This window comes from Perca flavescens, chromosome 19, assembly GCF_004354835.1.
Source record: "Perca flavescens isolate YP-PL-M2 chromosome 19, PFLA_1.0, whole genome shotgun sequence".
NCBI lineage: Eukaryota > Metazoa > Chordata > Actinopteri > Perciformes > Percidae > Perca > Perca flavescens.
In genome coordinates, this window is record NC_041349.1 from 23663158 (window position 1) to 23677645 (window position 14488).

Here is a 14488-nt window from a genome sequence, read left to right on the forward strand (position 1 = left end):
GAAAAGAGCAAATGTTGATTTCCCCCCCAACTTTGAAAACCAGTTAAAACTCCCCCTTTCTCTAATTTCCTTCTCATACACCCCCTCTTTCCCTTAACTTTAACATGTGGCCCCCCGGAGCCCATCTGTTCTCATGTTAACACGGTTTCACTCACTTGGCAAGAGAAGAATATGCTCTAGGTCTACTGCCTACTGCAACTCTCTCACAACTCCAAAAACTAACATGCTAAAACTCAAATTTGTGAACAAGTATAAAGTGACTGCTCCAATGAATTGGGAAAGATGTTATAGATGACACTGAAAGCACCAAGGGAAATGTTCTGACTATATGGGAACATTTTCTGTTTGAGAAATGAGAACACTAGAATAGAATAAAGCTCATTAGGTATAAAAAAAAACAAACATTCTGTGGGTCCATGAAATTCCTTGTCTATGGAGCAGCTCCAGACTTTATACTTGATGACATCACAGTTACATCTCTGGTTTCTGGCTGAGAGAGAGAGAGAGAAGCTCATGTTCAAAATAGGCTATTGATTGCACTTGCCTAGGCCATGGAAATAACATATAGGAATTCTTAAGGTGGTGTTCCCCTTTAAGTCTTTCTCCACAGTGACCAAGCTTCGACAAACCTTTTGACTTTTACACAACCTATTACTTGTCATAGAGTTCACCAAGAGCCAAACCATGATACACTAAAGACATACTTTGCCCCGGACTACACAGTATTTGCACAAATTTGCCTGTTTGGCCAGGGGCCTAACTGCTCCAAACACATGGTATTTGAATGCTCATTTGACTAGTTTACGACAAATGTGTCCTCTGGAATGTGTAAAAAAGGTAAAGGCCTACAGACAAAATGTCACACGGTCACATCTTGATGAGATAAAGATAAGAAAAGATCATCTTATAATTCACAGTTTACAAAAAAAAGTAATTGTTAAATGTATTCCATGTTTGCAAAATGTAGTTTTTCTATTCTAAGATTATAAACTGTACTGTGAGTGTAAAGCAGCTGCAGCAGCTGGATTTTCTAGTTTGGGTTCAGTTTTTTTTTTTACTTTTAAGTTTCATCTGTAGTACAGAGATACAAATCCACTGGAGGTGTTCCATTAACAGGAAACCAGTCCCATTTTTTTTACAGTCTGTCCATTGTGTTGTCACAGCAGGGAACCCCACACCCTGGCTAGGCTGGTTAATAACAAGAGTTGTATTAATAATAGGAGTGTGAAGTGAAGGGGGAGGTAAAGAGAGGGAGTGAATTCATACTTTCTCTCTCTCTCTCTCTCTCCCCCCAACCCTTTGGAGTGTGTATGGGGGTGTTCACATCTGTCAACATGCTCATATTGGTGTGTGTGTGTGTGTGTGTGTGTGTGTGTGTGTGTGTGTGTGTGTGTGTGTGTGTCGCACCGGCCCAAGCAGCCATTTCACAGACAACCATGGCAACAAGACATAAAAAACCTGAATTATTCAGTAAGCATGTCTGAAACTTACAGTTGAGTAAGCACAGACAGACCAACACAATCACACACACACACACTCTCACACACACACACACAGACACACACACACACACACACGATAACTTACACATTCCCATCACACACACAACACACACAGACATGCAGTCACTGTTACACAGAAACACAAACCTAGTGTGTCACCAGGTAAAAGAATACAATGCATATGCAAACCAGCTGCATACATCTGCATGTAGAATTGTATGACATGTTTGGAATATTTGGGTCTTTCTACTTCATGTCAGACAGATACTAGACTAGCCAGACCCTCCTTAGCGGCGCTGTGGAGGAAGGTCTGGCAAAGCGAAACTAGACAGATACAGACCTCTTGAGAGCAAGTCAGTATAATGTTCGCATGCAACAATGAAACTGATGGCCTTGGGGAGAGTGAAAAGGTACAAGGCCAGTATATACGGTATGATGCATAGGCCATGTCATGAGCTCAAATAATCTCACTAAGAACCTTGAGCTTACAACTAGCCATAAAACTGAGCTAATTAGATTGTATAGTTACTATCCCGGGGCTTGAGCACCGTGGGAGACCTATACACGGCACAGATCTGCTATTACCTAACACTGTATGTAGCTGTGTCATATACTATAGGCCTGATCAGTCCATGGCTCCACAGTGACATGGTTATCTTCTGTGAGAAACCAGTCAGGAGCTCCCCTATTTAACTATCTCCCCCATTTAGTCTTTAAGTGTGCAAAAGCAAAACTTAAGAGCCAAGAAAACCTCTTATCACCCACCTTATCATCCCCAAAACCATTATCACAATGCACCAAGAAGAATGGATTTCACTTCTCCAGACACTCCTAAGTAAGTTGTCAACAGTACAAAGACCTCTTTTTGCTCTGCCATTGTGAGCTTTGGGAATAGGCAGCCAGGTAACAGCGGTGGGGGAAGTATTCAGACCCTTCTTAAGTAAAAGTGGCAATACTGCAATCTGCGGAACATTTCTTTACATGTAAAAAAAAAAAAAAAAAAAAAGTCACTAAAATAAAGTACTGCAAGGACATGTACAGTAAGAAGATAAGCGGAAGAGACAAATTTGGTAGTCTACTCTCAGTCTTGACTTCCTCTTCTGTAGGTTTGACACGGTAAACCAGCCTTTCACCTGCTATTTATTTATGCACATGGACTTTCGGAGCTTCATTTAGAGAACTGCTCTCAGAAATACAGACATCTCTCCTTTGTTACATACAAGGAGCCAGCCAAGAGTTTAGGAAGTCATCCACCCACAGAGAGTGACAGTTGAGCTGTTTCCACTTAGACGTTAGCTCTGTGAGAACCAACCTGGATGGTTTTGTCCCAGTCCATTTGTATTCACCTTGTTTCTTGCCATTGCGCATGTTCCCCCATAAGTAATAATAAGGCTACACTTAGTTTATGATTACACATTCTTTTTTTCTCTATCCTTCTTCCACAAGTTCAGAGGTCAGCGTCAACTACACAACAAACCAAGTCAGACCAACACACTTTGAGCTGGGCTGAATTCACCAAGTAGACATTTTTATATAGTCTTCAACTGTTAATGGAACAAATACATGATACAAATACAAAAAAATACACAAACATATGAAGTCAGCATTAAGTATATTGCAAAAATAATTTGAATCCAACATTGTATTGTATTGTATTGTAAAGATAATTATATATATGGTAACTGAAAAACTAATGAATTTTTTTAGGGATACCGCAAGACATTTTCTTTTAAATCTCACATACCCCCTGCAGTACTCAAAAGTACCCCATAGGGATACCCATACCCCCATTTAAAAAACACTGCTCTATTCTATTCTATTCTATTCTATGATTTTCCGATTCACTGACTGTCAGGATGGAATCTGAATCATTTGTGCACTAGAGTCTTACCTTATGTAGGGTACACAATGGTTTCACCCTGATTCACGTGTGCAAATACACTTAACACAGATTGCTGTGATTGACAGGTATGCACATACGCTTTAACGGAGTCTGAAACTAGTGCATCCACATTCCTAACTGTTGCACAATCAAGTCAGCACTGCACAGAGGGGAGGGTAGTGCTGCCATGCAGCCAATAGATGGCAGTATAGGATTGTACTGCAGACATGTGGAAGTGATAAAAGGAGTCAAAATCTTGGGTTCAGTCCCCCCCACGTGGAGCATTTTGAGGCTGCAGGGGGAATGGGGTTCAGCTAACTGGAGCTAAACTCATTTGGACGGAGGTGACTGAGATAAATGGAACTATCATGAAAGACAGGTTAGTTCTCGGGCCACCATATCCATCTGCATTGTATATGAATGCCTCTTCTGGGGAAAACTGTAATCAGCATTTTGCTCACATGCCCACATGATAGCAGCTTTTCTGGAGAATAACCGTGCAGTGTTATGGAGACAGATGGGTCCCGTCTCTGCTGAACTGTCAGCGACTTCAGGCCAAAATCTCAGCAGTGCTGCGGACAGTAATCTGATCAAGTTTTTATTGCTACTGTTGACTGAGTCAGACCTTTCTTATTAAAGTTAGTGTGTGTACTATACGCATATGTGTGTATGTGTGTGTGTGTGTGAGTGTGTGCGTGCGTGCGTGCGTGTGCGGAGAGGGGGCAGTGTGTGGCGAGACAGTGAATATGCCTGTGTGTCTTTATACAATGTGTCTTTGTGAGTCCTTGGCTTTGCGTTGGAGAGAAAGATCTGGCTGTCACTAGAGAGAGGGAATAGGGGAGAGAGCAAGAGAGAGAAAGAGAGAGAGAGAGAGAGAGAATGTGCTAATGTTTTTGCCATATTTCTTGATGTTATGATTTGTACCTTTTTATTTTTCCCTCTCATTATTACTTTGTTACACTCATGCCAATAAAGCATATTGTATTGAAAAGAGAGAGAGAGAGAGAGAGAGAGAGAGAGGGGGGGGTGATGGTTGGGGTTTCTCTGCAACATCTTTTCCGTGTGTCTTTGTCCCTTACTTTGTTCCATTTTTAACCTCCGTTGTCCCACTTTTGTCTCTTTATTAGCAGGCTATTATGATGAGTCCTTTTTTCTCACTGCCTACACATATTCCAAACTCTACCCCTTTCTCCTTCTCTATAATTTTTCTTTCACTTGTTCTTTCTTTACTGACTTCGCTTTCATTCCAACACTTGTATTTTTTACTGTATGTGAAACAGAGACAGCCTTTCTTGTTAAACTAAACACAGAAAAGTAAATACCTGAACACGATTAGATCTCACATTCACTCTTACATTTCCAATGAATGTAAACTAGCTCTATCCTTTTCATCCCACACCTTTTTTGGTATTCTTTTAAATGAAATGATACTTCCTTTTGCTCTGCTTGTCCTCCTTTGCTCCCTCTCCTCTCTCAGCTTTAAGGGGGCTTGAGAGGACACTGCAGCTGTTTCATGGCAATCCAACTAATAGTTGTCAGGACCAAACATGTTAACATGAGGGTGGTGCAACAGGATAAGGCACAGGGTCATTTAGATCATTAGGCCTTCTCCTCTGGGAACCATGAATTTCAGTACTAAATTTCATGCCGACCCATGCAATTGTTTATATACAGTACAGGCCAAAGGTTTGGACACACCTTCTCATTCAATGTGTTTCTTTATTTTCATGACTATTTACATTGTAGATTCTCACCGAAGGCATCAAAACTATGAATGAACACATATGGAATTATGTACTTAACAAAAAAGTGTGAAATAACTGAAAACATGTCTTATATTTTAGATTCTTCAAAGTAGCCACCCTTTGCTTTTTTTGATAACTCTGCAAACCCTTGGGGTTCTCTCAATGAGCTTCATGAGGTAGTCACCTGAAATGGTTTTCACTTCACAGGTGTGCCTTGTCAGGGTTCATTAGTGGAATGTTTCCCTTATTAATAAAAAAGCAAAGGGTGGCTACTGTGAAGAATCTAAAATATAAGACATGTTTTCAGTTATTTCACACTTTTTTGTTAAGTACATAATTCCATATGTGTTCATTAATAGTTTTGATGCCTTCGGTGAGAATCTACAATGTAAATAGTCATGAAAATAAAAAGGAAACGCATTGAATGAGAAGGTGTGTCCAAACTTTTGGCCTGTACTGTATTTCAAATATTTCAGTCTGGAAAAAGGTAGTGGACTGTCCGACAGAAACTAAAAACCACTCCACATGCATTCCCCAGACACAAACACACAGTAACTGTTTTAATGTGGACCCAGTTGTGATATATCTCAGGTCATACAGGACCAAATCAACCTCGGATCCTATTCTAGGTAAAGTTGGAAAAGAACCTCCTGTGAGCATGAGAGATCTCACTGACATGCCACTCGAGGTCTTTTTAAAGTTCCAACAGCCCGAACAAAATCAATGCAACATACAGTATTGTATCGAGGAATGGTTGCTTGGAACTCCCTTCCAGTAGAGATTGCCAAAGTGTCTAATATATCAAGTTTTAAAAAACAAGTAAAGGATCATTTAAGGGCCAGAAGACTGTAACCATATTTTTGTATTTAGTTTATGTATAGGAAGATTGAAATGTAAACAAAGATGTTATAAAATTGAAATTTGTATGTTCTGTATTTGTGTATTCATTATGAGATCTTATATTACTATTTGTATACATGGAAAGAAATGTGTATATCTGCAAGGAGACAAATATTAGTTATCTTGCTTTTATATTTTTATGACTGTTTGTGACTGTTTTAGATTGAAAATATCATGTTTTGTTTTGTTTATCTTTTTATTTGTAGTTTGTTTGTTTTGTCTGAAAATGGAGTTTTATGTTCTGTGTGGACCCCAGGAAGAGTAGCTGATGTTTTGCATCAGCTAATGGGGATCCTAATAAAATCAAATCAAAGACTGGACTGAAATCAGAAATATACAGGGAAGCCAAACCATTGCTGTCAGTAGAAACATGAAGAGCCTGCTCATCTACATTTACCCTTGTTCCAGACATGTTTCCATGTTTATTATGATGAGCACCGTGTACACTACTGTATATCCAACTGACCAATGGGAGCTGGAAACCTGTTGGAATGAGAGAGCAGGAGATAAGGGAAAAACACAGAGGAGGAAGAGAGAGGCTCAGACAGAGCGACCTAAAGAGAGAATGTATTTGAAAGGAGAGAGAGAGAACAGAGAAAGGGGTGAATGAAGGGATGAGGCCATCTATTTACACCACAGGTGCCTGCACTTCAAATGCAGCGTTCGACACAATATTGTCTGGCTAAAAAAGAAGTTAATTTGTGTGTATGTGTGAGTAGAGGGCGAGGGAGAGGGAGAGAGAGAGAGAGTGTGCATTTTATTATGCACCAGAGAAACACAATATCCCTGCTTATGCATGTGTGTGCTGCGCTGTTGAAATGATGCATTTGCATGTGTCCATCTTGTATTTGTTTGTTGTCATTTGAGAGGTTGTGTGTGTGTGTGTGTGTGTGCGTGCGTGCGTGCGTGCATGATCAGATAAATCAACCAGATAAATCTACCTGTGGACTCGGTTACTGCCCGGACTCAAACTAACACAGCTCAGATATACAAAGACACGCACGCACACACACACACACACACACACACACACACACACACACACACACACACACACACACACAACCAACTCAATGCCAAGCTGTCTGGCTGCTGAATTGTTAAACAATGTATCTCCCGCTGGATGTGTGAACCTCCTCAGGGTCATGTAACACTGACACCGGCACAAATATGGAATTTTGTGTTCATGATAGATTATTTCTGATTAATACCTGTGGATATTTTTTGGATTTCCTCTTCCTCGCTATGGTTTTGGTCAAGGGAAAACACACTGCCAGGCAGTCACTAAGTCAGTCAGTCAGCAGGCTGCAGCATAGCAGACATTCCTGCCGGGTATAGCTAAGGAGTTAGAGAATGAAAACAGTCGCCAAAAATCTGTATTTTTTTTTTTCATGAGAAGTCCAAGTTGTAATGTTGCTTGGCAGCGGGATTTGGACGGTATTGGATTGTTACTGTGCAGCCTCCTTTGCTCTCACGCTCCTTAAAACATGATACGCTGCCACTGATCAGGAGGAGGCAGGGGAAAGTTACCTAATGACTCGCAGTGGCTTCACTTACCGCACCTCCAAATCCTCTGAATTATTTCCTGTTTATATGAATCACATTTAATATCATTCATAAAATATATCCTTAATTCTTGAGACTGCCACAGGAACGCCTCTATTGCTTCAGAATGACCTCGAAACCGATTGTATTTCCAGTAACTGCGAAGTTTTTAATAACATTACTGGATGCACAAGTAATCTGTCACTGTCAACACCAAGGAAAATAATTTAAAGCAATTAAAGTCTAATAAAAAAACAACAAACAGCCTTTGATTATGCTTTTGCTTCCTGCAGACTACAGTAAGTAGGAGATTACTCTAATATGTCTACAGGTATGCATGCGTGCCTGTGATAATAATGGACCTTACACAATTGTATATGTGCTGTGTCAGCAGTTCCCAAAGTTTTTGGTATGTGGCCCCTTAAAGGAACCCTTTGAATAGTTGTGGAATGTAACTAAGGTACTACTTGTCCTATACTTGAGTATTTTCATTTTATGAAGGCCACGTGGACATTAGCAGAGAAACCAAAGAGTTGCTCACAGATTCCTTTAACCCTGGTGTTGTCTTCCCATCGACCATTAACTTGTTGTCCTTCCGGGTCAAAATAAAAAATGTACTTTTTTTTTTTTTTGCCGCTTTTTTCCAACGTTTATGTCCCTTTTTTCAAAGCTTTCTTTATTCATGGTCAATGAACCTAATTGAAATGACATTATGGCTATTTTTTTTGTTAAAAAAAAGCAGAAATCATGATTTCTTATAACTAATAGTTAAGATCAGAGGATGTTGAGTGGATCACAGACAGGTTTATGTCAAAGTTTAGTCAGGATTTTTTTTTTCCAAATGCTATAAAATTGAATAAAACATCAAAAATTCAAAGAAAAGTAATCATTTATTTTACCTGCGATTAATATTCTATTGGTTCTCTACAACGTAAATACATACATTACATCCATGTTATTTGTGGGTCATTTGGTTGAAAGAAACCCATATTTCTCATTTGAAAAAACTTGGAAATTTGACCCGAGGATAACACAAGCGTTAATTGATGAAGAGGTGAATGTATGGAGTATTTCACCCAAAATAAAAGAAAAAACAGGATTAATTTGAGAAAAGACAGAAACAACATTTCTTCTGATTTTTAAGATTCTTTTTTGGGCATTTTTAGGCCTTTATTGACAGGACAGCTGAAGACATGAAAGGGAAGAGGGGGGGGAATGACATGCAGCAAAGGGCCACAGGTTGGAGTCAAACCCGGGCCCGCTGCGTCGAGGAGTAAACCCTCTATATATGTGCGCCTGCTATACCAACTGAGCTATCCGGGCACCCATTTCTTCTGCATTCTTATGCATTTAATCATCTTGAGCCCCCTGAGATTCAGCCTGGCTGTCAGTGTTGCTAATATGTGGATGTATATGCTTACAATAAACATAGATTTATATTTTTATTTAACACTGTGCTACAATTCAGAGAAGGCTTATGATGGGATTCCTCTCAATAACACCAGAGTGTCCTGTGTGTACTGCTGAAGGCTGTAGTACTCGAACACTCATTGAAAGGGCACTCGGCAGATTTTACACATCAAGGTCAACGTAGCCGGCATGGGAAGTAATACATTGCCCGGAAAACAGTTGTAAAATGTCCTCTGTGGCTCCAGAGAAGCCTTCCAAAGTTTAAGAAACAATTACCCGTAGTGATGTCACCAGGGTCATCTCGGCTTGGGTTTAGAGACTGCACATTTTCAATTCAATTGTGTATTAGAACATTATTGATATTGATTTATAAATAATTTACTAGGAATGGAGGGTTTATTGGAAGAGACTTCATAGTTGCATTGTGGGAAGTGTAGGACTTTTGGAGCCTGACTTCATACTAGGGACCAGAAGTCAGGATATCTCAGCCTGTTGCTTTTATTTTGACAATTCTTCTTTTTCAAAGTTCCCAAACTTTTATGGAAGTACAATACTATATGAAGTACACATAAAAAGCCGTCAACTTTTAGAAAATAGGCTAAAGGGGGAAAAAAAAAATTGAATTGTTGCAGAGTAAAAAGCATATACACTGTAATTTTCAATCTAAATTTAAGGAGAAATGCAGACAGACTGGCAAGCAGAGGAACAGAATTAAAACACACCCCTTTTACACAAACTGACTCCCCCCCTCCTCTCTCATTCCTCACTCACTCAGCGCTATCTGACGCTGTCCTTCTTCCTCACACACTCTCCTCTCGGAATCTTCTCAGTTTTTCGCTCCACACAAAACATGCAGGGAGGAGAGGAGGAGGAGAAAAGAAGAAACGCGTCGGAGGCGACAAGAGGGAGAGGAAGCAGAGAAAGTTGGTAGAGGAGCGAGAGGGCAAAGAGGAGAGGAGAGGGGTCGACCAGATGGGAGGAAGGAAGGAAGGAAAGGATCTGTCTTCGGGCTCAATTGCGCGATTAAAGGATTCTACATAAATAAACAAACATATGAATCAAAGCCTATAATAAAAAAAAAAAAAAAGAGCAGTAGGCGCGCCTCCGCGTTGCGTGGACGCGGACAAGACAGCGGCAGTGCGCGCTGAAAACAGTCAAATCCTGTCTTTCTCTGTTTGGATTTTACTCCTCATGTTCTTCAAATTCTCGGCGAGGTTCACTAACTTCTGAGGTCAGTGTCAGAAAAACTTTCCCTCCCCTCGTCTTTTCAAGTCACTGTCTCCCCGGAAAAGAAAGCCCAGCTCCGGCGTGGAAGTGAAGGAAGGAAGAGCGGTTTTATTTTGTTCCTTCCGAGGAGACCAGCTCGCCGTAGCCGGGGTTTAGGCGTTGGCACCCGGGCTGGGAGTCCCTCGCCATGGCCGGGGCCAAGCCGGGAGTCCACGCGCTGCAGCTCAAACCCGTGTCCGTCCACGAAGCGCTGAAGAAGGGGGGCAAATTCATCAAATGGGACGAGGTGAGAATGCAGCGTTTGAAACTTGTTTTCTTCCCTGTCAGCACTTGTGCCGCCGTTAAAGCCTCAAAGTGAAACGAGTCATTGTTTTTCTGATCAAGAAGTGCTCCTGATGTGATCAACTTAGGACAAGAGACAGACAACATGAGACATGACAGCCTGATTTTGATACCCACTGTTGTGAAGTGACACACAAGACGTGTGTGTGTGTGTGTGTGTGTGTGTGTGTGTGTGTGTGTGTGTGTGTGTGTGTGTGTGTGTGTGTGTGTGTGTGTGTGTGTGTGTGTGTGTGTGTGTGTTGGAAAGAAACAAACACGGATAATGTGTATAAGTAGCCTAATGTGCAGGTGTGCGCATAGCCTCACAAAAATGCGCTGAAAACAGAAGCCCCACTATGCGAGTGTGTGTTTGTCTGGTACTCTGGTAGAAAACTCCCTTATAGTTGCCAGCAGTGCTTAAGTGTGTGCGTGTTGTGTTGAATTCTTGTCAAGCCGGTTTTCCTCGGGCTCAGGTTCAGTTCAGACGACCTTACACCCTCCTCTTCCTCATGTTTCTCTCTCTCTGTTTGTACTTGCCCTCTTTATTCCCAGCGGATTAGAGAAGAAAGCACCTGTCTGAGTGCACCTTGAGCGGCAAATCACACTCTGAAATATCACTTTTTGTAATTTTGTTAAACCGTAACCAACATGTTTATCGTCTTTTTTGTTTTTGTTTCTATGACTATTTTGATCATTTCACAAAGGCTCTATTTTTCCTTCCGCGTGTTTCTGTGGAAGCGTGTCTGGCAACCCTGACATGCACCGGCCTGTCTCATTGACCAGTGTGGAGTGTGTTTGTGTGTGTGTGTGTGTTTTGTGTGTTGTGGTTTTCTGAGACAGAGTGCAGGGCCATTCTGCAATCTTCCCCACAGAGTAAATAGGTGTGTGTCCATGTGTCAGAGCGGCCATCAATGATTAACTGAGTTGCTGACTGACCTAGGTCTTCCAACTAGTGTGTGTGTGTGTGTGTGTGTGTGTGTGTGTGTGTGTGTGTGTGTGTGTGTGTGTGTGTGTGTGTGTGTGTGTGTGTGTGTGTGTGTGTGTGTGTGTGTGTGTGTGATCGCAATATTGCATGGAAAGGTCCACAGTTCCAATAAGGCTGTTATCATAGGTTTTATCATACTTTGCAGATATGAGGTCAGGTGTGGTCTTACATGCACACACACACACACACACACACACACACACACACACACACACACACACACACACACACACACACACACACAAAGAAAAAAATGACAACCCTAGTGTTTAATATGAAACCATGTGTCAGCAACAGAGCTTCACACACATTGTAATGATGACATGATATGTGTGTGCGCATGTGTGTGTCTGGCCTCAGAAGAAGGGTCTTGTCATGCAAACAGTGCATACCCGGTCCTTATTTCCTTTCACACACACACACACACACACACACACACACACACACACACACACACACAAACTCTCTCTGTCTCTCTCTCTCAAAGGGAATTCCCAGGAAATGGTTATGCTGGTGATTAAGTGTGTGAACACTCAAACATGTGAATGCTTTCTCCTCCTTGTATATCTTTCATCCTCTCTATTTGCTATTGCCCACTAAAGTCAACATATGAATTATGGAGTATACTGTATATGGAGAAAGAGAACACATCTGGGAGAGGAGAGATGAGTGATGGAGAGAAGTAAAATGCCAGTTTTTCAAAATGTACAGTTCATAAAAATAATTACAGGAATGCTTTTGTATTTGGGGACAAGATTTCAAAGATGCTCCATTGTTAAACATCATTAAAAATATAATGGCACCCTGGTTGAGATGGTACAGATGTCCTCTCTAACCAGTCGGGGCTGTTTCACAATTCAAGATTATACATCCTGCAAAATCCAGAACGCCATTTAAATGTAGAAGAGAAATAATGAACTAATGGACAGTAAAATGAGCTGTTCCAGGGTTCATTCAGTGCAGTTATTCAGTCAGCAACGTAACTGCTGCAAAAACTATGCTTTTTCTGATTGTACAAGAAACTCCCTGAAGAAACAGTATGTCCTTCTGTTTTGTCCCATAAAGCCATCTAAAACGTAAATGCTGCATAAAAAAGTAAATTAGTCATCCAAGTCTCAGTTCTCCCATAATTGCATCCAAAAATTCTTTCAATAATGAATTGCGACTAAATGAATGACAAACGCTATTTAAGTCAGTAAGCAAGTTGTTAATATTGTGTCCTCTCGAGTCCAGCAAATTCTCTGCACACCAAGATAGTGCACAAACAATTAATTAGTCTTTGATTGCTGATCCACAGAAAATTAGCTGTAAGTTATTTATCAACATAAAATCCTGAACGTTCTCTGGTTCCAACTTCGCAAACGTGAGGATTTTGCTATACTTTTGTTGCATTGAGTGTTGTATGATTAAGACAAAACGAGCAACTTGATGACACCTTGAGCTATAGGATATTGTTTGCGTTGCTTTTATTTATTTTACTGTTTTCTAACGTTTTTTAGTGGATAAAATTGATGGATTAATGGGTGATCAAAAGTGCAGTTATCCAGCCAACATAGTAATCCTGTTTAGTGACGAATAAACAAATGTCTTACCGAATCCATAAAATAAATGAAGTGTAAAGACAAGACTGTCTGCAAGTTAAGACTGCCAGTCAATCACCTTATTTGCTCACTTTTGTCATAATGATAATTAATGGCTTGTATAGGTGAATAATTTATAAAGCTCTTCAACACAGTTATAAGCTGATCTTATGCTCCTGGGCTCCATCAAAATACTTAAATGGCTACTTTGCCTATTTCAGTCCACTTCTGTGTCGTCTTTGTGTGGGCGCTGTGTTTAGATGATCTGCCGGATGACGCTAAATGCTCCATTTTGTGACATCTGGTGGATTTCAGTAGATCTTGGCTGCTCCAAGCTCCGTGCACTGCAGCCACGGAGAGAAAAACACACACACACACACACACACACACACACACACACACTTCATCTAAACACACTGCCCACACTGCCATGACACAGAGCTGGATTTAAATCTGCAAAATATCTCTTTAAGCATACTAATGTCTCAAACATGAGAAAATAAGAACTTGTTGCACTCAAGTGTTCATTTCAATTTTAATTTGTTGAAGCCTTTTTAACGAGGAAGTGCGTTGAGATGCACATTAAGATGTCTCTTTTACAAAAGAAACCTGGCCAAAACGGCAGTGTAGAGTTAACACAGATTCACTTAAAAAATACATTTACAACTTTCCCACAAAGCAATAGCATACCAGCATAGGGCCTGAGAGATCTTGACTGTTTAATACAGTTGAATTACTTATTAATTATGGCATTTGAACGCCTGGTGTTTCCATATCTTGTAAATTATTCCAAAGCCAGGGTACATGCAGTTTTTCACAAGTTCATAACAGACTCTAGGGACTCTGAAGGTTATCCATATCAAATGAAGCATGAGTCAACCTGGCTCTGTTATGCAGAAAAATAGAGAAAATGTACCCCAAATGTGCCGCAGAATTTTTTTTTACCACAGGGAGTTGCATAGAATTTATTACGGTTCATGTTTAAGATGTATTGATTATTACCTGGACATATAATAAATCCAACTCATTTAGTAAAAGAGCTGCTCGTCTCAAAGCCATGTTTTCAAAGTTTTCACATGGAGCTCAGTTAGCAAAGTGAGAAAAGAATTAGGACACACACACACACACACACACACACACACACACACACACACACACACACACACACACACACACACACACACACACACACACACACACACACACACAGAAAATGCCCGAGGGCAGTGCAGTTTGTTTACATGAAAACCCCACTTCCTCATCACTATGTCCTTCCTCCCTCCACACGGCTTATTTCTCTATCCTCTGTCTCTTTTCTCATATCCCTTCATCCATTAGCCTTGCTTTTTCCTCCTTTACTTTTCAATCCTATACTCATCTGTCGCTGAGCT

At 40.6% G+C, this 14488-nt stretch overlaps 1 protein-coding gene across 1 annotated transcript in view; it reads left to right on the forward strand.

The window, feature by feature from the left end:
* Window positions 1–9743: 9743 nt before the first annotated feature.
* plcb3 (phospholipase C, beta 3 (phosphatidylinositol-specific)) overlaps window positions 9744–14488 on the forward strand; it is a 58655-nt gene continuing 53910 nt past the window's right edge. The window contains exon 1 of the mRNA XM_028564731.1: window positions 9744–10497. Coding sequence (XP_028420532.1) covers window positions 10399–10497 — 99 coding nt within the window. The 5' untranslated portion in view covers window positions 9744–10398. The remainder of the gene's footprint in view (window positions 10498–14488) is intronic.